Raw genomic sequence first — 24,569 nt, forward strand, 5'->3', positions numbered from 1 at the left:
CACCAGCATGTCCTTAATATTCAGTGTTTTAGTATAACCATTCAGTAAATGAGTCAAATGCTCTTACAAAATGGCATTTTTTGTAGAGGTTGTTCCTGAATCTTTGATTTAAGTAAATAAACTAAAAAATTTATAGGTTTTGAGGCTTTGAAAAAAAAAATCATCAGGATTCACTGCACTGAAAGGTTTGGAGTGACTGAGATCAAACCAAAAGGGGCACGAATGTGAATAAAGGAACCGTGTGAGCTAAGTTGTACATAAGCATCTGCACAACACTCTGATTTAAGTACACAAATATACCACTATTATTATATGCCGGGTGTTATTACGCATGCTGGTGCCTTAAATGCCTCCATTTGAAATTTACTAAAGCATGTCAGATTAAAAAGAAGTAATGTTTTACACCGTTTCAAGCACTGAGTCATGTACACGAATAAATCACTTTGTTCTACTTAAAATTCAAGAACCAATGTCCTAGACTCCCTGCCAACAAGTCTCCTCCCCAAGCGAAAGGCTTGCATGAGCAGCCGGTCCAGCTACAGCATGCAGACACAGTCTCTCTGGGCTAAACAGTAGCGGATGGTGTCTGAATGGGGAGCCATCGGGAGCCTGGCCCGTCGCCTTGAGAAGATATGGCAGAGCCCATCTTAATGCCAGAACACGCTGAGGCACAGAGCCGGCATTGTAACACGTCCACAGGGAACGAGGACGCTTCAATTGGATATTGAAATTTCACTAAATACACCTGGCTTAGGTCAAATCACAGGGAATAAGTAAGGCTAAATTCATCCAGCTCATTTGGACATTGAGGAACATGGTTGCCTGCGTGCTGAACGTCCGACTCGTCCAACTCGTCCAAAGAAAAAAAATGAGACATTTGAAATGTCCGTAAAGGAGAACTACACATTTTAAGAAGAAATTAAAGCATTATTGCTCTGGTGGAAACATATTTTAGGAAATGTACAAGCTTACTATTTATTATTTTGAGTAAAGCTGTCCCACCTCCTTACACAAACTGCCATCCAAGTCTTCATACCTCAATTTTAGAAATAAAGGACTTAAATCCTCAAGGGCTAGAAAAATATAATCATTATGACATTCAACGCGTTTTTTGCTTTGTCATGTTTTCCAGTGTTGTGTGGAGTTTCGAATCTGTGAACTCTGGTCAATATTCCACTTTGGAATGTTTTATGTCTGTTGATAAATAACTACCTCTGTTAAAGTCACATCTTTTCTACCACTGCTAACAGTTGTGTATCAGAAAAATTTGACACTGTGCCTTTAACCTGCTGGTGAGTGGCTCGTTAGTGTAACACCACTCAGCTGGGCAAAGTGGATGTAAAACTAAAATATTTTCCTCCTTAAATCCTTTCTCATTTTAGTGTATTAGCAAGTTCATAACATAAAAACATATCGATATGAGGATTTCCTTCATATAAGTAAATACGATCAAATATTAATTTATTTACTGTTTAGAACATATATTCATTTTGTTTTACATGAACCAATCTTTTACAGTTGTAAGCCAGCTAAACTAGCTCCACTTTATTAAGCAGAACATCCACTTGTTCTCTCTCCATGTTTTTTCTTAAACTGTTGAATTATTCATAATGTGTGTCATTTTGTGGCTCATTGCTTCATCTTATGATTATGACGTTCACTGATGCAAACATAGTTTTGTCTCACTCACCAACCCGCCGGTGAAAATGGCTCCCTGCGCATGGGAAGACCCTGCAGGGAGCTCGGAATATGGACTCCCATATCCGCTATAGCGTAGATGTAGTGTATTATGTAACATGATCTGAGCTGCCCCAATAAACAGCACAAGCGTGAAATCTAGGGCAGAATGCCCAGCATCCCAAGACGTCTCTGTGAGCTTTGAGATACCGATGTAATGCTGAGCCAAGCTCCAACTGTGTCGGGCCCAAGCAATTACGCACAGCAGTTTAAACAACAGCATGTGGATATTCTCACAAACTCACACACATATGTTTGCTTTACTCGGAACTGAATGTGCATACTTGTCTCCTGTCATGTGAGCTCTTTGTTGGGGTTGGGCACTCATGATGTTAACCATGTGAAAAAAGAACCAGAAAATCTCAAACAGTAGTAGAGTTTTTACCTTTTGTAAAAAAACAACAACACATTTTTGGCATAATTAATGGGAAAAAAAACAAATTGAAGTTACATTTCCTATGGAAGGTGCTTTAATCTTTGGTTAAACTCAACTCTTTATTCTCCTGACCAGAGCCAAGATGATGTGCGAAGTGATGCCCACCATCAGCGAGGACACGGCGCTGAGCCAGCGCGGCTCACAGAGCAGCGCCTCAGATCCAGACTCCCACTTCGAGCAGCTGATGGTCAACATGCTGGACGAAAGGGACCGACTCCTGGATACGCTGAGGGAGACCCAGGAGAGCCTGGGACTGGCTCAGCAGCATCTGCAGGACGTGATCTATGACCGAGACTCCCTGCAGCGCCAGCTCAGCTCTGCCCTGCCACAGGTAGGTCACAACGATGGAACAGAAGATTGAAGATTTTAAATTTGTTACTGAATGCTGTGCATGCATGAATGAGTCATTTATTTATTTTTATTACCAAATTCTTAATCTTATATAGGTATTTTAAAATGTTGTTTAAGAACATTTTTATTGATGAGTTTTATTTTTTGCGTTATTGGACTAGAGCATTCCCTTTGACTTCTACATGCTTCTGAGCTAATGGTGACCCTCTTTTTCAAGCCAATTCAGTTAGTTTATTAAAATGAAATAGTTGACATTCCAAAATATATGAGCATGTTATGTATAATATTATGTTTGAATGCTGCTGTGACTGCAGCAGTATAGTCCCTTATATTATATTATTTTTTATTCTCTGAGAAGCAAGATTCATTCTAAGCAGGGGCTAGGTTATTTGCTGTTTAAATGTTGCAATAATATTAGGATTATATCACTGCATATGAAGGGCATACTGTCATTTTTTAAATTCTCGTTGTCCTTTTTATGCCTTAAATAACATTTGAAAACAATCTTGATTTGGTAAATTGACCAATGCAGCGGCCATGGCTTCTACTTCGTGAGAATCATCCTTAATTCCATCTTTCCACATTGTCAGCCAAAGATATGTTTATACTCTTAAGATTTTCACCCCTCATTGCATCTCTTTACTGTTCACTTCTAAATGCTATGCAGGTCGGGCAGCAATGCTTTTTTTTGTTTTGGAAAACTGAAATCTGAATCAGTTCTGTGACTTTGGTTAGTCAGCACGTTTCTTCATCTGCAAGATGCCTAAAGTCAAAACTTTAGGCATCTTGACTTCTTACATAATATTTCCTTTGGGAAGTGGAGATTAGCACTTTTAAAAAGAGATCCAGAAAAAACCTTTAGTAAGAATTGTCATGTACTTAGTTTAGTACTCGTATTTTAATTTATTCTCATGTATTGGGTAAGATTTATTGCTATGTATGACTAAAATGTGGGTTTATTTAGAAATTAAATATGCCTTACTTGTATATAGAGCAAAAACATTGCATTAACAGAAGAAACATCAACACTTGATGTTTCTATATTGGGTGATCCCAGTGCGTTTAAGCTAGTAGTGTAGTCAATCTCTGAAGTTGTGAAGTTTGCTAACCCTTATATAACTAGACAGTTACAGACCTATCACTGTCTTGGTTGGTTGCTCAGGCTGTGAATCAAATCTGTGTATAGCATAGCGATAAGATGAAAATGTGTGTGCACTAAGTTCATTTTTGCACAATGTGAGGAAAGAGAAAGATCTTACATAATATTTCCTTTGGGAAGTGGAGATTAGCACTTTTAAAAAGAGATCCAGTAAGTCTTTTCACTCTGATTCCTGGACACTTGGGAGTTTTCTTGTAGACAGAGAATAGACTCTGTTCACTTTTGATGCATCACATTTAATCCACATGGTTTTAAAGATCCATGACCTCAAACAGTTAATCTGTTTAGCATGAAAAGTATATCTACCTGTGTTAAATTAACCCAGAGACACTGTTTTTATTTTGAAATAGCTTATTCAGATCTGCAGCATCGAAGAATTTACTACAGCTTAACACCCCAGCCAAGGTCCTCCATCCTGTCAAAGTGAAATAACATTTCCATTATCAGACAATTTCTCTGATCTCCTCTGGCAGTAAATCACTGTTGTGATGTATTGTTCGTCATAGTGTAATGACAGAGCTGACATACTGCTCAAGCGCCTCTCCTGGTGTCTGGCTTAAATTAGCTGTCAGTGAGATCCTGCTAGAAATGTCCTGGCACAAACCATTCTGTTAATTAATCTGCTGTTTTCTTATTGGCCTGTATAATCTCCATCTTAGTTAAATGGTTTGTGCTTCCATTTTTTTATACCTTGGTAATCATACAGAGGCTTTATGCCAGGGACATGTTTCAACAGAGTTTTCTGCTTTTTTTTTATTTAAATGTGATGGAAGCAGCCAACACTACTGCATGGGTGTTATGTGAATATCTTGATTTAGAATTAAACTCTAATGATTTTTGCTATGTGTGGAAATCACTAAAATGGATGTATATTGCACATTTTTAGTAGACTTGTTGTTGAATTAGAGCCCAGTAGATTGCTTTCCGGTCCTTCTCTTTTATTTGGTAGCAGGGGAGGTGATGAACGAGAAGAAGCAGATTTTTTGGAGGGGACAGAACCAGTCTCATTTAGGCAGTAGACAGCCTGCAAAGGTGCTTTTACTGATATCACTCCCTTGTTTCTAAAGTCTAGTGCTCTAGCATGATTAGATGTACCATAAACGTCCTTTTTTCCTGTCAGTCTCCCCACCTCGCCTTCATCTCTCTGTTTCTGCCGTCTTTGACTTTTCTGTTATGCCCTATGTCTCTTTCTTTTCATTTTCCAACAGAGGTCACGGCTCTCCAGCTCACTGTGACACTTTCGACTGATGGGAGTAACATTTGCCATCCCCACTAGACACTTCCAGGGACACTCCCCTCCCATCCTCAATTTCATGCATAACAATCCAGCAGTACCCATCCATTCCCCTCCTCATCTTCATGCTTTTATAGTTTCTGTTTTTGTTTTTACCAAGCTGAGGAATGGCAGAAGGCACCATTAGCTTTACAAGTCACTGCAATTATTGCAGAAGAGCTGTTGTGAATGTCTACTTAAAATTCAATCTCCATGCATAATCAACCCTTTAATTAAATGCACACTTTGGGTATGTTGAGAAAGCCGCAGTTGCAAATGCATCTGAAAGCAACACAGACACATTGCAAAACTATGTGAGATATTACATTGCAGCACCAGCTGAAACAAATTTGAACCCGTAACCTCCCATTTTCACAATTACTCTTCTTGGCTGTTGAGCCATATTTCTGCTCAAAATTGTAGTGCTTGTTTAAAAAAAAAAGAACAAGTTTATTGGTGTGTTATGAATCTTGTGATAGAAGGAATCAGTTATAAGGCCAATCAAATGCTGCTTTGTAATGATATTTAGTCGCATTGCCTTATGTAAGCATTGTTTAATAGCTAAAAAAATATATGGCTGCCATTCTGTACCCTACTCGGATAAGGAAGCATGTCCTAATGACACAAATCCACAATGTCTTTCTCTCTGGATTTTCTTTTTTCAACAATATTTCATAAAATCTGACACCCTAGTTGCCTTTATTGCATTCAGTAGCTAAACAGCTATCTAGTAATATACTAACCTAAACTTGAAAAATCTTCTGATTGATGTTACAGTGCGACCTTGGTTCAGTGTGAAACACAGCAGATGACCATAGCATCAGAGAAAATGCTAATATATCATCAAAGGCTAAATATAGCATTAAATTTGGATGAAATAATTTAAAATGAGCACTGAAAACTATTTGTGTGATGGCTAAAGGTTGTTTAAATGCTTGTGATGCCGCTTCTTTACCCATAGCTTGTTCCTTTTAATTATTTCGTTCTCACTTGTACTCGATGGACTCGGTTCTGACAAAGTAGAAGGAAAAGACACACAGAGCGTGTAGACAAACCGTTGCCTGGAGTACGATGGAACCCTCCTTCATCCCCCAGTGACCCCTGTCGTGTCACAGACGAGCGAGCTGGCGGACCAACAACATTCTCCGGAGCACTCATCTGTGCGTTACTGTAGAAAGGCCCCGCAGGCCACAGCCAGCTTCCCATGCTGGCTATTTCCTATTGCCAAACACAGTTCATGAAGACTTCTGCTGCAGCTAATCCTCTTCACTGCCACCAAGCTGCAGTCCTCCAGAAATACATGTCTTATCACCTATTGAACAGATGTTATAGAGCAGGAATACTGGCTCTTGTTGACCTGTAAATCCTACATGTACAGGCTCTGAGTTTGTCTTTGTGTGTGACCACATAAATGGTCAGCAGGTGTTCTGACAAGCCAAGACTGATATTTATATCTTAGGAGATGATGAAAACACAAACTTCGATCATAGCTGCAATTGGCTTTACTTGTGCATGGACTTCTAGTCTAGATTGTCACATTACAGCCACAAAATTCGATTAATTTTAGAACAGTTTTATGTGATGGACTGCTGACGTGGAAAGGAAAGAATAGACAAAAATATCAATAAGATATTATGAGAATTATGTTTGTAAGGTGATTTTTTATTTTTATTTTTTCCAAGGAACTGTCCCTTAAAGTTTTCGATTTGGACATCTTCTAAAATGCCGGCATTTTAGAAGATTTAAAACTCTTGTTTATGGAGATTCTCAGCACCTTCGGCATGACCTTACAGCCTCCAAATGTTAATCTGAGTGCTGTTATCTGGCCAGCCATGCAGTAATGAGACACCAGCCAACACCACTGCTGTAGTGAAAGCTAAGACTGGACCAAATTGCTGTATAGAACAGAGAATCGATCTGTGGTTTTCTCATTCATAGCTTGTGCACCTGCTGTAATACGCACCGGTCCTGTCTGTTTTCTGCACATATCTGCCATGATTGCTGATTAAATTTGGCAGCAAAATTGTAGTTTAATTCATTATACTTGCTTTTATAGTTGGCAAACATTTTAGAAAAAAAGATACAATACAATTCCTCAAAAGGATTTAATATAGGCCCTTTTATGCTTGCATCCAAAAATTAGCATTTATTATAACAGATTGTGATAATCTGTGGATCTCTCTGGTGGTGATTAGTGAATACAGAGTCTGTTCAGTGAAAGGAAGGAGGAAGAGCGTATGACGAAAGCTGTGTGTAGAAATAAAGATGACTAAGCTTGTCCAGAAGATGGATGGGGAGCTGGATCCATCCACCGTTTTCCCTTCATTTCTCTGCTCACAGTTTCTCTCACTGTTGCTTGTAACTGCAAACCCCGAGGGCTTCAGCAGCCAGTCAGCTGGTCTTCTACGCCGGAGCAGCACATGATTTTCCATGATTACTGTTATTGTTTGTGCCCCAGTTCACGGCGCCTGTAGGCTAGATGTGTGGTTGATGCGCCTCAGGACGAGAGGAGAAGCCTTGAAAAAGGAAAAGCAATGACGGCCAACTCCTCTAAAGTCAAGTGCTGACAGTCTTCAGAATACATCTAATAAATCTGAGACTGACGATGTCATGCAGAAAAACATAACATTTGTCTATTCACTGTGATCTTTTGTTCTATACACAGTGGCTTTGTTAAGGATTAATACTCTGAACTGTTTCTGCATTTCTCAAGTTACAACCACAACTGCTAATGTGCTTCATACAGATTTTACTTGACTTTCCTGTCTTATCAGTTTAGATGGACTTTTGTTGGTACTTCAGATGATGGATGAGTGCAATATGAGATGTTTAATGTTTTGATTTTTATTTAATAACCTTAACTTCAACTGTATTTCTGTTCTGTTTTCTATGTTGTTTCAACTTTATGATGTTGACTATTATCTAACAAACCTTTGACGTCATTGCAGAACAGCTGAATTTATACCCTTATATTTTTAATAATGTGTGCGCAGCTGGAGTATAAATATGAACTAAGTGATTTTAGGAAGCAGTTATTTACATTGAATTTTATTGGAGGTCATACAAATCCAAATTCAAGCCACTTTGAGATATTTCTTAAGAAAAACTAAAAACCAGATATTATAAGATTACAAATGTAAAAAGTTAACATTTTATTGATGCTTTTTCAATTCACTATGTTAACACTGTGATTAACACATTTGAACCATGTCTCTTGCTTGTAAATATTGATTTACAACCTGTCTATGTAGAACCTGTCTATTTTTTGTTTACCGCTTAATTTACCCAGAAAGCCTTGTTTCTCGTCTTCCCCTATAACTCCTGTCTGCCTTTAATCTTCGGCAGGGACATGGACAGGTTCTTGGCAAATAAACGCTATGCAGAGCCATACAGAGTGACTGTAATGGCTCCATCAGAGAAACTTGATCAATATTCTCCAAAGGTAAGGGTCAGATGAGAAGATGAAACAGGTCTAGTCCTGTGGGTGGGTCATTGCTGGTACCAGCGTCCAGCATATGGTTTTGGTCGACTGTTATCTGGGAAGAGACTGTTCATGGCCATATAGCAGATGTAATTACCTCGCTGATGATCAGCGCACTAGACTGTAATAGTGCTGTGAAGTGGCTAAGTAGCAGGAACATAGATCAGCCTAACAAGGCAGCAGCATCTGGGTGTTTATTTATTTCAGCTCTGTCTTGTGGCCTCAGATATTCAACACATAGCCTAAATTGTAGAAATCAGTTGGATATAAAACTACACATAAGAGGGAAGGAATCAATTTTGTAGGTTGAAACAAAACACAGGGGGCTATTTGAGACTAAAGCCAACAGCAGAGTAACACTAGACTACATTTATTCACACATAATCAGTGCACTTTGTGCATTTCTCTCCAGTTATATTATAATAAAAATGACCACAAAGATTTTAGTACCAAGACAAGATAAGTTTGACTATTTTGCACCTAACAGTTGTCGGATTTCTGGAAAACTGAATCTGCTTCAGTAGTGTTTTTAAAATGATTTTGAGAAATTTTTATGTAATGTTTCAGCATTAGGTATGGACCAGTATATTCTTCAAAAAACAATAGCTTCAGTGAGATCCTGCTAGATACCCTAAAATTGGATTAAACCTGAATATGACAGGATGTAATTGCTTTCTTTTGTAGTAGTAAATCTGTATTTATTTATATCATTGCAAAAATAATGGACCACAGTACACTTCTAAAAAATATATTTGCCTTTTGCTTAGTTATTTTGAAATATACACAAAGATAAAACATAGACCAAACACCAGCGACATTTTGTATTAGCCTTATAACTGGAATATAGTGCACAATATTTTCTTCTCCTCTTTCTAAGCAGCTGTGTTGCTTGTAAATGAGAGAAAAGTGAAAACCACAATAAAACACAGGATCTTTGCAGCACAGCTAGATAAAACTCTGGTCACTGTGGCATCATAGAAATAATGCGGTGTAAAGTTTTTGTGATTTCAAATCCTGGATGCCTAATGTTGGCCCATGCATAATGAGTCTTTGACAACTATTGCAGTATATGCGGTCAAACTTTGTGCCTCTTGCAATTTTATGAATCTAAATGTTTTATGGATTGATGATCAGTGCATTTGGTTTCAGTTAGTCTGTTTTTTCCCTCTTAAATCTTAAAATCTTAAAGCTCCACAGATGTAAGAGATAAACTGCATCCATCACCCTGTGATCTTTTAACATTTTAAGCAATGGCATGTGTCTGTTATACTCTGTTCAATTGGCTAAGCATTACATTAGCATATAAAATTCAACTTCTTAACGCTTTGAATTACCCAACAATTATTCCAAATGGTGCTTTATGACCCTTAACAACGATGATTACAATGACGATAAGTCTCCTAAAATATGAAACCCTTGGATTGACAGAGGTAGTTTTTCCTTTAACCATGGTTGTATTTGTTGTGTTGAAAAACCAAAAACACACTGTGGCTCTGCAGACACAGAACTCTTTATAGAACTAAGCTTCAAACAAGAGACAACTGGAAAGATATGACTGTGAACTAGAGAGGGCTGCTGCTAAGTAGGGAAGGACTTGGACTACATGGAAAGCAAAAAGAAAGATTAAATCAAATAAACGAGTAAACTAAAACTAAAATATTGGACTTTGACTGACAGCTGAAGAAGAAAGCTGACAAAATCAGAGGTGACCAAATAATAAAACAAATGTGGTGTCTAGTCACTGATGGGAACCTCAGTTAGCAACTTAATACAGTTTAGAAATTGCTCTCTCATCTGACCCTAACCTCTCAACTGCTCTGCTATAATTGTCATTGTGTTTCATCAAACCCCCATCTAACAACAGAAAGTCTCGTCCCTCTTGCTGTCCCTGGAGAGACCGTGTCTGGCTGATTGTTGTCTAATTTTAGGAGTTTGTATTTTTTTTTCAGCTTCATAAGCAGCCAGTTATTTGTTTGCCACCCTCGTCAGCTTTTATTAATATTCTCCAGCTGACATGCTAAGCATAGCCTGCCTTGTAAATTCCTCTTACAAGGATGTCGGGTGTCTTGTATTTCGTTTATCTCTCCTAAGCTGCTTAAGTTTGTGTCTCACATAGTACTAACAATTAATAATAAAAAAAAACAGTTGTTCTTAACTGCTACAGAGAACTCTTGAGTATTTGAAAGTTAAATGTGAATAGAGATGAAGAGAGATTAATAAGTTTGATAAAAGGCCATTAAAAAAAACCTTTGTGTTTTAATGAGTTTTTGGTTTATTTGCCTTTTTTAATTACTTTAGAAATAAAATACTATATGTCAATAAGTATGTTGTATGTGCATTAGTTCCCCAAAAAACCTGAATAACTGGAAACTACATTGCTGAGTTTGACGCACTCTGAACTCTTTGATGTCATCTCCTCCTGTGAGCAGAAGTGCACGTGTTTGAGCCTATATTTGTGTAGGTGGGAACAGAGCGGGGTGTTGCGTTTGCATCACTGCGGGAAAAAAACTTGGTTATGACTCAGAGCCTGAGGCAAGAAATTCTTAAACCTTCGTCCACATACACACATACATTATTCTGTCCTCACACACACACTCTTTTTGCTGGCTTTTCCTGAATGAATTAGAGGACTGGTCCCCCGAGATCTTCTAAAGTGAGCAGAAAGAAATGAGGTTAAGACCAATACTTAATGCTCCTTACTATGCTGACCTGGAAATGTAATTTTACCCGCAAAAGCCAAAGCCTGGTTAGTTAGATTCCAGCTGTGATAAATGCAGCGTGTTAACAAGATGTATACTTCAGCATCTCAAAATGTAAACCAGTAGTTCTCTCTGGTTGAGGATTACCTGGGATTCAGACATTAATTTCCAACAATGGCATGTCGAATTAAAAGGTTCTAATTTGATTTGGGTTATTTTAAAGCTTCCTCTGAGTCCTCAGCCAGGACTCTGGTATTGACTGGTTGTGTTTTTTTCTTTTTCTTTACAATGCAGCTGCTCCCCATTAATGGATACCTTTTAGCTTCTTGATGCTCCATTTGAAAGCCAGAAATAGAGCATGATGTCACCAGCTCTTGGCACCAACTAAGAAGCTTGTTGAAGCTCTCCTAAGAGAGCCAATCTCATGATAAGCTCACACTTATAGCACGCTTTAATACGCAGTGTGGCAAGTCTGAAAAAAAACAAACATCTGCCACATTACACATCTGTGAGCATTAAAATCATTTTGCTCATTGCCACTAATGACCTCTCTGTGATTAGCAGGGCTCTTCCAGGGATGCGTGTTGTCTGTATTTTTTGTGTCATCTCTTATCTAACAGATATTAAGAAAACACCGTGGTTAAGACCTGTTCATCCCTTGGTAGAAGAACATGTGAAAAAGCTGTTTAACAGCTCTAACAACAGCAGTAGTTAGTAGTATATCTTCCACAAAATTATTATTTTATTTGATATATCAATAGGAAGTGCATATTTTGCTTTAAAGCAGGCCTACACTTGAACAACCCCTCCTACAGTTGCAGGATCTTGCGCTTTATTGTGACTTTGGTGTGAAATCATATCTACTGATATAAAACTAAAATTTAAATGAACATTCCTTTAGGCCTTCTTCACACAAAACTTAATAAAATCACACCATGACCTTACATTTCCATCACAGATAGCTTTCAGTGTCTTGCAGAGGTTTTTCACACCCACTCCAGGCTGCCAGTTCTCCAACCAATTGTTCCATTTAATTCCAGTGCAGCTGCTATATGCATCCCATCATGCTGCTGTTGTGCCTGAATCCAAAACAATAGCCTCATTTGCAAAACATTTTTGTCATAAACCTGCAAAGACAAGTCACATATGTGCTCCCTCTGACCATTAATAAATCAGTAGGGGATACTATGATATCCTTTACAGCTGTGAGTTAAAACATTCAGCTGGATGCTAAATGTGAATGGAGGTGTTCTACGCCATCAACATCAGCACTACGAATAAAATCTGAGTCGTTCATCTCCTCATACTGTTCTATATAAAACAATAATGGCAAATGATTTTCTGAAAGCTATTCTGTTATCAAAGCAAAGGATTCTGACTTAGATTTAAATATCTAAATCTAAAAACGTTGCTTCAGAACGCCTTCAGCCTGAAAAGTCAGCTTGTCCCTATACAGTTTTATAACTATCAGTGTAATAAGTTGTATTTGTAACACCAACGTGGGATTAGGGCCACAAAAAAGGTTAAGATCAGTCATTGACCCTACCATCCATTCCACAGGACCAAATTAAGCAGTTCATATAGTTTATAATATCATTTTACAATGTCTTTCTGCCTGTTCTGTTCTTTAAAACTGCTTTTCTCTTATAAACATCATAATATTATTCTTTCCAGCCTGTCTCTGCACCTGTTATTGTCTCTGTTCCATCTCAGTGGATTTAGGCGTCTGCGGGGATATCTGTGTAGTTTGTGTTAGAGGAGAAGACAGTGTAAAGTTTAATTAACAACAAAATAGATGTATCTGTTTTACTAAAGATAGATGGGTGATCAGTGTAGTGATAATTAATATATATATAAAAAAAACAGACACATGATTAAACCTGATGAAGACCATATATAAGAAATAAATGTTGCCCAGAAGAAGTGATCCCTATGACTTTGATTTCTCATACTGCTTCCATTAAAATGGAACAAGTTGCTGAATGGAAGCACATACCAAATTCTGCCCTGGGCTATCTCCAAGGCAACATATGCATTCAGTTAGAGGGTTTTATATATAAAACATACAGCAGCGTTAACACATGACCTGGGAGGAAATTTTCTCTTGAACTCCAACATGTATGAAAGTGAGAACTAAAATCTTCAATGCCTTTGTAATGTTTTCCCTCGTCTTTAAATCTCTATTCTTTCATTGACTTGCTGGATGTTCGTCATTTCTCTGGCAGACATGGCAACAACTTACCTCTGACCTACAAAGAGCCCACATTCAGCCCACTGACATGACTCAGCTCCCCTGCTGGGCCATATGTCTGCCTGCGCCAACAGTGTGCATCACAGTATGGTGCATTTTCATGCATCTTTTCATCAAATGTCCTGCGTTGGCTAAAATAAACCTCCATTTCAGCAGCTGTGAGATACGACATGAATAAGAAATTTTCATTAAGAATTTTAGCATACAGTTGCATGTTTCAGGTTGCTGTTGTAGGTGCAGGTGCAGTTAAAATAGATTCTACTGCACAAATGCAGCATAGCCATTAATGCCACATGCAATTTTGAATGGAAATTGTGCAATTATCGATTCCCCAAAGGAGCACAGATATGAGTTTCTCTCTTGACAGCCACTTTATCTTGTGTAACAAGCTGATCTCTCCTAGAAGCACCTTGTATGTTTTGACTCCATGTTACTGTCACTGAAGCTACTGTGGTCTATAATCTACAAGGGGAAGCTTACAATCTGGTATAAAGCAGCCTTGTCAAACCTGTAGAAATTGGCAAATCACTCAACAGGTTCAGAAGGGCAATTTAACGTGTTAGACTCTTGGTTCTCAGGGGGGTTTCTGTTTGGTCTTTGGGAACTGTGTAAAGCAACATAACTAATATAAAACAGTTCAATTTCAATTTTTATTGTTTTTAGTCAAGCATTCGTTAGCTAAGTGGCTCTGTCTTTGTAATTCCAAAGTTAAAGTGTGGCATATCCCCAAGGAAATTCTGAAAGGTTAAACATGTTTTACTCTGAATTAGGTTGGTATTAGAGCAGTGAAATAGTTGCATTCCCCTTCTTCTGAGTTTTAATATAAACTGCTTTGATGCTGTCTGTTGAACTGTCCAAGTATAGGAATTAAAATAAATAAAACGATTACAAAAAGTTATGATATAGAACCTACCGGAAGCATCACTTATTCCTCTAACTAAGTTAACGCTCCTTTTACAGTTGCTAACAGGTGAGATGTTTGAAGGCTGCAATCTGACTGCAAGCTTTCTCCAAGGCAGATAGCCTGAGTAATTAACCTGCTAATTTGTTTTTACCACATAACAAATGTAGACTAATTTTCAAATGAACTGTCGACCTGGATAGAAGCCTTGAAGCCACTGGCTAATTTTCATTTCATCTAACATGAATGCAGAAACATTGGAATGTAAATGCTACTATTTTATCCCTCCTCTATTAGGGTTCCATGCTATAGGTGACAGTAGCTAATTTGCACTAAGAGTCAGCTAGTTGTTCTGGTTAACATCACCGTGTAGCCTGTGTTGGCAGTGTGATAATCACAGCCTCGCTTCTTTCAGAGGCAGGCCAAACCACCCACCGCCCAAGCAGCTACTTGTTTTATTCCCAGTGCTGAGGAGTCATTTACTGTCCGCCTCTTGTTGCCAGCTGCTACCCAGCCAGCTTCTTTCACAGGTATCCAATGGTTCACAGAACTGAGTGAACCCATTTCATTGCTGTCTAAAGGGTAGGCGGCAGCATGCCTAAATTCTAAGTTCCACAAAATGCCTGAAATGATTGAAATATCACAATTTATGAATTAGGTTGTCTTTCTAATTGTCTTAATTTTGTTGTGCTTTTTACCATCGTATTACCAACTGGTGCTTTATATTCATGTCAAACTGTTCTGACGTATCTACTTTTTGTTTCAGTGGCATAGGAAGACACAATGTCATTGGAAAAAGCAAATTTCAGGGATGGTTAGCCGATTTTTTTTAATATAGCTTGAATGCAATACTTGATAGAATATTATATTTTAAAATTTGGCCTTTTGGATGGACTTCCACTGACTCCAATGCTTTCACTTGATGCTCAGGTTGGTTGCCAAGATGCTAAAGGTAAAGAGTTCTGAGTACATTATGACGAACCAAAAAAAAGAAATGAAATTATCAATATTGCCACTCAGCTCTGCAATCACAATTACATATTTTTTAATGCTGCAAAGGAGTTTTATAGCAGCAATATGCACCAGTTGACTGTTAAATAACTGATTAGGTCATGGAGGTACAAATGATGTCTTGGTTCATCTCAGATATTTGCAGATTTTTTAGTTTAGTTGTCCTTTTTTGTCAATGTTAATTGTTATAAATCTGAATTATAATAGTGTGAAACCAGCAAACAAACAAAGTATACTGAACGTATTTTGGAGAGATCAGGACTCCATGGTGGGACCCCAGGATGCACATCATTTACTGGTAGTTAAAAGTCATAAACAGAAAAAACGTACAGTGCTTGGGGGTCCAATTTGAAGACTACTTATGTTCCCTATATTCTCATAAATAGAACTACCAAAGATTCCCAAAATGGGAATCTTCCTCTAGGTACCAGAGAGGGGCCAGTTTGGCCCTGTCCCTAGAGCTACCAGAGAGGGGCCAGTTTGGCCCTCCAAGAGAGGGTGTGAAGAGGCGCCTTTGTTATGTAAATAAGGCCATTACTGACGCACCACAAGAGGGGGGCACAGCTGAACTCTGCATTCCAAAAGAAGGGTCATTGAACACTTCTACCTTTGTATCCCAGAGATGGGTCGATTGACCTGAGGGGGCAAAAGGTCAAAAGTTGAAATGCTTTTGTGAGTTTGGCTCTCCTCCCTCCTCGCTGATGCTTCAGACAATGGCTACATATAAAATTGAAAGGATGCTAATTGGATTCATCAGCTTTTTGCATTTTGGACTCAGTGTATTTTGTCTCTCTTTCAAGACTACAGGGGGAGGTCGAAATTCTCTGGCATGCTAGTGTTAATCAATTTAAATTTCATGTTATTTCTTTATTTTATTTTATCTACAACTTCAAGTTGGTTATTACTGTGTCTTGTCTCTATTCTCTATGCTGCAAAAGCGAAGTAATTTTCCTGCTTATATAATATAAAGATTATATATATTATATTTAGCTTAGTTTTATTTTAGCAAAAAAGCACAATGAATTATTTTTAATATTTTAAATGGAGAATTAGAAATTTTACAGACAGGTACCAGATGTATTTGTGTCTAAGTCAAGAGGTCAAGAGGCTTTTTAGTTTGCAAGAAGCAGGATGGAGAAGAGGATACAGAAGATATACAGAAGATATACAAAAAAAATATACATATGCTGCGTGTGTGTGTGAGTGGCATTTCAGCCCTCATTCTGCGCACTGTCTGCACACATCTGGCACTGCCAGTTCATGGGCTTGCTGCATTTGCCACATGCGTATTTGAAGCAGTCAACGCATCTCCTATTTGTACTATTTTTAATGCATCGACGGTTGATTTGGCACTTCGCCCTTTTGCCTGGGCTGGGTGTGGCAGGAAGAAGGCGTGCTCCTTGCACGCCTTCTTCTCACTCACATGAGAGTTAGCCAACTCTTTTGCGAGCTCCACCAGGAAGTCCACCCATCTCTCCTGCACCCCAGTGCATGCCTGATACAGCACATGCGCATTCAGTGCTGCCATGTCAATCATGTTGTAGAACACGGCAACTGGCCACCTCCGTGTTCCTGCACACACGCTGTACTCCCGCACCATTTTGTCCATCACATCCACACCGCACTTTGCTTTGTTATATTGTTTGATGGTGTTTGGCTTTTTTCTGGTGGTATCCTCAGTCTCAACCACGCTGTGCATGCTGCTGAGAATGTAAACGACCTTCTTCCTTTTGGGCACATACACAGTCAACGTGGCATCAGAGGTTGAAAACACCTGAGTGGTGAATTCAGTGCGATCCTTCCGTTTAGTGGATTGTGGAATTTCCCTGCGACACTTGTTGACTGTGCCGAGGATGGTGGTTTTCCGGCTACGCAGTCGTTGCGCAAGTGACAGTGATGTGAAGAAATTGTCCGTGGTTACAGTTCTGCCCTTGTCCATGAACGGTTCCATCAGCCTCATCACTACAGTCTCGGACAGTCTCTCCCTGCTGGGACGACTGGGGTCCTTGCCAAGATATGGGAAGACATTGCAGATGTACTTTGATTTCAAGTCGCAAGCCACCCAAAACTTGATGTCAAACTTGTCCGGTTTTGTTGCTATGTATTGAAGGAAACAGCAGCGGGTTTTTGTGGGGAAAAGCTGTTCATCAACAGTGATGTGTCGACCAGGGCTGTAGGATGAGATGCAGTTAGCGGCAAACGATTCCCAAAGATCAGAGATTGCAGCGAATCTGTTGGTCTCCGCTCGCTCACGGCGTGTAAACATGTCATCAAAGCGTAGGTGTCGCATGATGTTTTGGAAGCGGTTTCGGGCCATAGTTGAAATGATCGTTGGGTTTCCCAGGTTTGCTGACCAGCTGTCACATAGTGATGGAACCTTGGTCACCCCCCGCAAGATAATGACTGAAATAAATGCCATTAGTTCCGGGAGATCCATGAACCAATCCTGCTGCTCCTGACGTGCATGTTGGGTGGTCCACTGTTGAATGGTACGAAGCATCTCCAGAGTAATAAAACAGAGGAAGTTCTGAAGGCGACTCCGGATGCTTCGACTGGCCTTAGCGCTTGGCTCTCTATCTTTGGCGTACGGCTCTATTGGAGTGAAATGGAGATGTGTCCCCACTTGTTCCTGCCGCCACACTGTACCATCCTTCGTGGTCTCTATCGGCTCACTCCCCGAGCGAGCTCTCTTTTTTGGTAGCGGGAGAGTCTCCTCATCTGCAAGAAAAACAATTTCAAATCAACTTTTTGTTTCTTTCTAAATAAAAAAATAGTCAGGAAAATAAAATAGGCAGGTTGAGAAAACTAACCTGAAGAGAGCTCAGAGTCCGAATCCGGTTGAGCGTCTAGGTCTTCTTTGTCTATGACTTCTTCATCTATATCTTCTCCTTCTGAATCCCAAGGCTTGGAATTCTGCATAAGTAATTCCAAAGCCTCTTCAGCATTCATCAGCTTCTGTGTCCTCTTCGCCATCTTGATTCTTGCAAACTAAAAAGCTGAGTGAATGTCCAGATATTTATACTCCACAGCACAACAGGCAGCATGCAAATTTGCATGTGCAAAGTCTCCCAGATCTGGCCCGCCTCTTACCCCTCCCCACACTCAGGAACCACCAGAAGTAGTTATTTTCAAAATTTCTATCCTGTTCCAAGGACAGTCAGCGTGAAAGTTGATGTAGTGAGTTTGGCTCTCCTCCCCCCTGCTGGTCCCTCAGGCTATGGTCACATCTACAGGGATGTTAATTAGACCATTCAGAGTCGTCAGTTTGGCCACATTTGGATGCTAATAACCCAGTTTGGCCCTCTCTCGGTATTTCTAGGAAGATACCCAATTTGGCCCCTCTTGGTAGAGATAGGAATTTCTCAAAATCCTGGTAGTCCTAGTGTTAAAGTAAAAATTAGGTTAGACCTGACCCAAATACTTTTTAAACCAGTTAGTTCTTGTAGGGATTTCATGTGTGCGTGTTTTTGCAGAAAATAAAATCTAGTAAATTGTGATTAAGTTATTTAAGTCACTTTGTCTTCAAACACTTGCTGCTTATTTGTCCATATTACAGTAAAGAGGAGGTAGTTCTGTTGTGTGAGAGAAACTGGAACTGCTCATACAAAACAGTGCTAACTGAATTACTCAGAATGTATCCATTTATAGTGAAAGGTTTCCATCGTTTCCAACAAAGGACCTTTTGACTGCGACAATCACGTTCCTGTGTGTCTGAAAGAACTGTTCTGTGCTTCTGTAGCATGTGGGAATCACAGGTCCTGTGCCTTATGGATTCTTCAAAATGTCTTCAGGGAATCTGAAATGTGATTTTACAGAACCTTTTCTTTAGAGGTTTTCTGTTTCTGGGAGCATAATAATTCCCTCCTCTCAAAATGCTCACAGAATTGAGATTAGCAGCAGCTCATTTTAATCTGCATGCCTTTTAACTCTGCCTTCATACGGAAATGTCTAATGCAACTAATTACCAACTTGATTGGCCAGTCTGAAGCAATCTTTCTCCATCTCTGACAGCATTACAGATGTAAAATGTAGATTGGTGCATACATGATCAGAGATCCCCTGCAGGATATATTAGCCTTTTCAACCATATTATAGGACATATACACACATTGCTGCCTGCTCCCTGCATTGATTGTAATTTCCCCAACAATTGCTGCAGCTGCTGTATAAATCTCTTGTGTTTATAGATGCTATATGTAAAAGACACGATGGTATTCGACATGACAGCCTCTCTCGGTGTCAACAGTTTCATAGCCAAACCCAAATCTGCAACTTGCATCGGGTTTTCTATAAGCCAATCACCTCTACTCTTCATAAAGAAGACATTTAGTTTCACCTCTGACTCTCCTCTGAGCAAAATAAGTGCTATTGATATGTTGTGAAGATTGCCGTCATAAAGCCTCAAGAGGCTGCAGTTATTTATTTCACATGAAAACTACAAGCTTGCCTTCTAATGAGTTCTGTATTCTAAAGGTTATCAGGGAGGTTATTGTTTTCCTTTTCATAAAGAGCAAAATAAAAAGGCACAAATGCTTGAACGTTGGCTTGATCCAAGAAGAAGAAAGAAAAAGAAAAGCTGGTGCTATGCAATGCACTGGTAATATATAATGTTGGCCAGAGGTTTGTATTTACTAATCACTGGCAAAAACCCTGTATTCATTTCCAGTTTTTCAGCAGAGTGAACACATTTTTAAAGACCAAGAAAAAAGGAAGAATGAGTTTGGCAGCTAGAGACTTGATGCCAGTGAACTCGAGGGTATTTGCGACGAATGTGCTTTAAATGATTCAGAGGTCAGACTTTTATTGCCCGGCACTCAGACAAGCCAGGCTGTAATTCACTCTTTAACCTCCTTCCACTTGCTCGTTGTGTCGCACATTTGTACTTGACAGTACTCATTTAAGTAGCTAGCTTTAATGCTCATACTTAACCCTGAAATATGCAGTGAGGAATCCACTCATACAAGCTTATTGTTAAAAATGAATAAGCACCATGCCAACCAAGGTTTCTCTGGTGAAGATGGATAAACAAAAAAAATCAGTCGTTTTTATTGCAGTAGTAAAATGTTCCACTGTAAATGTAAAAAAAAAAAAAACTTCTTTGAACACAATTATTGGTGGAGATATTTTATCTTTTGTGGAATTTCTTCTCTTAGAGTAAAATATTTTATTTTACAGAAGAGAAAATTAAAGATATATGTGACTAAATAATTGTTCATGAAATAGAGCTTATTTTTTAAGTGTCTTCTCACTTCTGTCTCCAAAACAAAATCCTTAATCTCATCCAGATTCCAAAAATATATTTGACGTACTTTTTCTAAAGAGGGCAGCAAAACACATTTTTTGGAGATCTTGAAGTTCAGAGTCAAATCCTGGAAAAATGAGTTAAAGACGGAACGTTAAATTCAGACTGATACTGTTTTACCAAGCCTACCTAGCTGTGATTTAAAACTGAAACAAGAAAGTCTTAAAGTGAAGTAATTATGTGAAAACCAGCCATCTCAATGTTGGTCCATTTCTTTTCAGGTTGTAAATCTTCTTCCTCTCTTCTTTTGACTTTTGTTCTTTCAGAATTGTCTAAAAATAGTTGCATCCCACACACAGACGGCTTTGAACTGACTTCATGTCTTAAAGCTTAAAAGTCTTTTTTTTGTCAAAGTCATTCTCTCATGTATTATTTCTGGAGGCTATACAGAAAGATGTGGGGTTTTTGGACATTGCTGTAGCAGAGCTCTCGTTTTGCCTCCCCATCAGCTCTCTGGGCTTGTTGTGTTTTCTCACTTATTCTCTCCAGTTGAAAGGAAGGTCCCATTGTAACATGCAAGACAAAAGTGAGTTATGTCATTTTAGTCTTACAGTTGGCAATTTGTTTAGGTCTTGGTGCGACCAAAGTCGAACAGAGGCTGAACATATTCTCTAATTAAATATGGGTCTCCATACTGTGTGGAGATGAGTCATAGTGAAAGCATAAGTTGATCTAATCCACTGTGGCTTTTATATCTGATGTCATGTTCAGCCTTAAGACCAAATTTAAAAAATACAGCTCTGGAGTGGCTGAGGTGAAGTCATTTAACTTTCAGCTCTTAGTCTGGATACAGTTCAGATTAGCAGAGTTTTATTTTCAAACTTAGGTAAAGGCTAATCAAAAAATGCGCTATTTGAAATTCAAATCCCTTTTTATCCTAGCTGTTAAACATGACAGTAAAAAACAGCTCTTTTTGGAGAAGTAACGAGATGAACATATGGTTATCTTAATCAGTCAGATTGCTCAATGATTCAATAGTGATACTTTTAGTAATTTCCTAGCAACAGATCTTATGAATGATCCCTTAAGAGCATTTATTAAACCCATAGAAAATCTTCCTCTTCATTAGAATAATGTTGTTTTTTTTAATGAAATCTATACCCTTACATCTTAAAAATGTCAGATCTGCACCTTTGTAGAATTTGATATGCATGGATTCATGAATATTGAAATGAAACCTGCCTTTGACACAGTTTGCATTGCTGCAGTTGCTCACCGTCTGCTTCTCCTGGATTCTTCCACTGGACTGCATTTACAATTTTTTCTTTCCAGTTGTGTTTGTGCTTTTAATTTACTGAAGAGCACAAGCACTTATTGCGTCAATAGACTAGGCAGAGAAATGTGTTAAAAAATGTAAGCAAAAAATCCAGAAGAGAAAGCCTCCCTGAACAAAAGTAGCGATAGAAAGGTATTTGGCTTCATACGGTGAACACCAAGCATTTAATGAGTGAGGTGAATGAAGTCAGAAGACATTTTGTTTGAGGGCAGAAGATTTGAGACAAACCTGCACCCAGTAAATTAAAAACAGTAAATTAAAAGCTGAGCCTGATCTACATGGAAATAAACACCATTGGACAATGACAGCCTCTGAGTCAAACTAATAAAAAACAGTTTGTGCTCTGACCACGATGGCATTTATATTAAAAACCAATGCAGTGGTTTTGCAAATCTCGCTTATATACACATACGTCTTTGCATCAGGAGACGTTATATATCAATGAAAACTAACATAAAAAGTATAAAGTATGCATTTTCTTACTTAAACTTGTTGTCGCCTTGGTAATCCAGCTGTTGACTCCATGCTTAAGCTTTCTCCCAAAGCATAATCAATGTTTTCTCTGTACTTTGTTCTGAACCCAGAAGCCAGACATAACACTTCACATTCTGATTGTTTTTCTGTCGCCAATAATTTGCCAGACGCTTATTCAACCGTTTCCACATCAAAAAGTTTTTGTTTTTATCCTTTTTTATCCTATCTACCACAACACTGACAAATTAACAATTAACCATTCTACCATCTCCCACAATGATAGCCAGTTGTGAAAGGCCAATTTTGACTTGGCTTTTATCATTTTGGCCTTTTAAAAACAGTATCTATAGGTTTTCATTTTATTTCACTTCCATTCATTTTCCATTTGTCATTCACAGCATATTAAATAGTCTTCAGTAAAACAAGACATTCTCTGAAATCTTTAATACAATAGGTGTTTGTTTCCACTATACACTTTACAATTATTGTAGCGGCATATTTTGAGAAAGATTTGAGGGGCAAAAAAGGAGACAAAACAATAATTCAGTTTGTAAAGCAAATACAAACTGAATATATATTTGCTTGTTTTGGGACTTAAACTGCTATGAAGGAGGTCTGCATAGCTCCATGAGGAATTCATTCCTAAATATTTGATTGGCATCATTTGCAGATTTTTTTCTCCTACTGCACCAAGCCATAACCCCTCCCACCAATTTAAATGAGTTTAAACAGACTGTAATATCACCAATACCACCAAAATCACTGACAACAAAGTATGAGTATAGCCTGACCTGTAAATTACATAATGCAACTATGACACAGCTTTAACCAGCTTTTCTTTCCTCACTCTGCTTTGCCTTTATCCTTTTCACCTCTCCTCCAGCTCTTTTTCACACATGTACCTATTAAGCACTCTCTTCGGTGCATTTGCTTGAAAGCATGCTCACTACTTACACACCCAAAAAACGAGAAAACAAACTGCCTTCCTCTAAGACCTTTGTGATGTTCTGTTTCAAGCCGATTTGTTTACCAGTGCTCAATTTCTGTCTTGCAAATACACACACCTTTTTATCTCTTTTACACACTTATGTCCATAATCAAACAGTACAACGTTTCTTTCTCATGTGGATTGTGGTTAAGGACAAAAAAAGGAACTGGGAGGCAGCAAACGGCACCGGTTTCTACAGCATGACCTCCACTTTAGTGATGAAGGAGTTGCTTTTGGAGGCCTGTGCTGCCTGAACAGCACTAGCATAGCGGCTCGCTATTGGATGAGCATGTGTAACTGGTCAAGGCGCTGTGGTCTCCCTGGAGCCTCCTGCCAAGAAGTAATGTCACCATCTCTGTTTAGACATTTCTCATCTCTGCCTTTAACAAGGGCAAAGCACAAACACACTAGGCTGTCTTTGTCTCTGTCACACACACACACGCACACACACACACACGCACGCACGCACGCACACACACACACACACACACACACAGACAGTATATTCTCACTGATGTGGCTGTCTTGGCAGCAGTGTGGATATGCTTACGTTGCATGTAAGAACACTGGAAGGAGTGTTTTCTCTTGAATGTGCTTGATTTTCCTTTTTCCAACATGACTCTTAAGAAATTCTCATTTCTGCTTCCCCTATTAAAGATTAGTGGATCAGTATCACTTACTGCCTCCCAGATACGGCTTGAATTCCAAAAAAAAAGTTTAAAATAGTCAGTAGCACGACTTCAGTCAGTCGATATTAAGAGGTTAATGGTTAGACCAAATGGCACCATGTCGGACTTGGAAACTGAATTTATTTGTCTGAACTATTTGTCAGAAAACGGTGGCAGGCTGCGGTGCCAGAGCATCAGTGACGTGCGAGCGATGAGGTTCATGACTCATCTCTGCCTCACCAACATGTATTTGAATAAACATTGAAAAATCCAACTACCCTTCCTTTTCTAATTCTTTTTAAGATTACACCAATAATATTTCCTAGAGCCTGAGTTTATTGGGAAAAATCATCACATCACTCTGTAGTCAAAAAGACAGATGTTTGGGTTGAGATGCCATGTGGTACGAACAGGATGCGTCATATCCAGATTTTAAAACTTGCAAATATGCACCAATTAAAACATGAAAGGAGGAATTGAAGCAGATTTGGTCTCATTATTGTTACCATTTCCTTCAGCTTTGCCATCTATGGCTGCATCCATCATGGCTTAGAGGTTATCC

At 38.8% G+C, this 24,569-nt stretch overlaps 1 protein-coding gene across 8 annotated transcripts in view; it reads left to right on the forward strand.

The window, feature by feature from the left end:
- ppfia2 (PTPRF interacting protein alpha 2) overlaps positions 1-24,569 on the forward strand; it is a 123,772-nt gene that overhangs the window by 7,138 nt on the left and 92,065 nt on the right. For all 8 annotated transcript variants that reach the window (XM_023350345.1, XM_023350349.1, XM_023350350.1 and 5 more), the window contains one exon: positions 2,249-2,504. In XM_023350345.1, the coding sequence (XP_023206113.1) occupies positions 2,256-2,504 (249 nt within the window). In that variant the 5' untranslated portion in view covers positions 2,249-2,255. The remainder of the gene's footprint in view (positions 1-2,248; positions 2,505-24,569) is intronic.

The sequence above is a fragment of the Xiphophorus maculatus genome, chromosome 17, assembly GCF_002775205.1.
Source record: "Xiphophorus maculatus strain JP 163 A chromosome 17, X_maculatus-5.0-male, whole genome shotgun sequence".
Classification (NCBI taxonomy): Eukaryota; Metazoa; Chordata; class Actinopteri; order Cyprinodontiformes; family Poeciliidae; genus Xiphophorus; species Xiphophorus maculatus.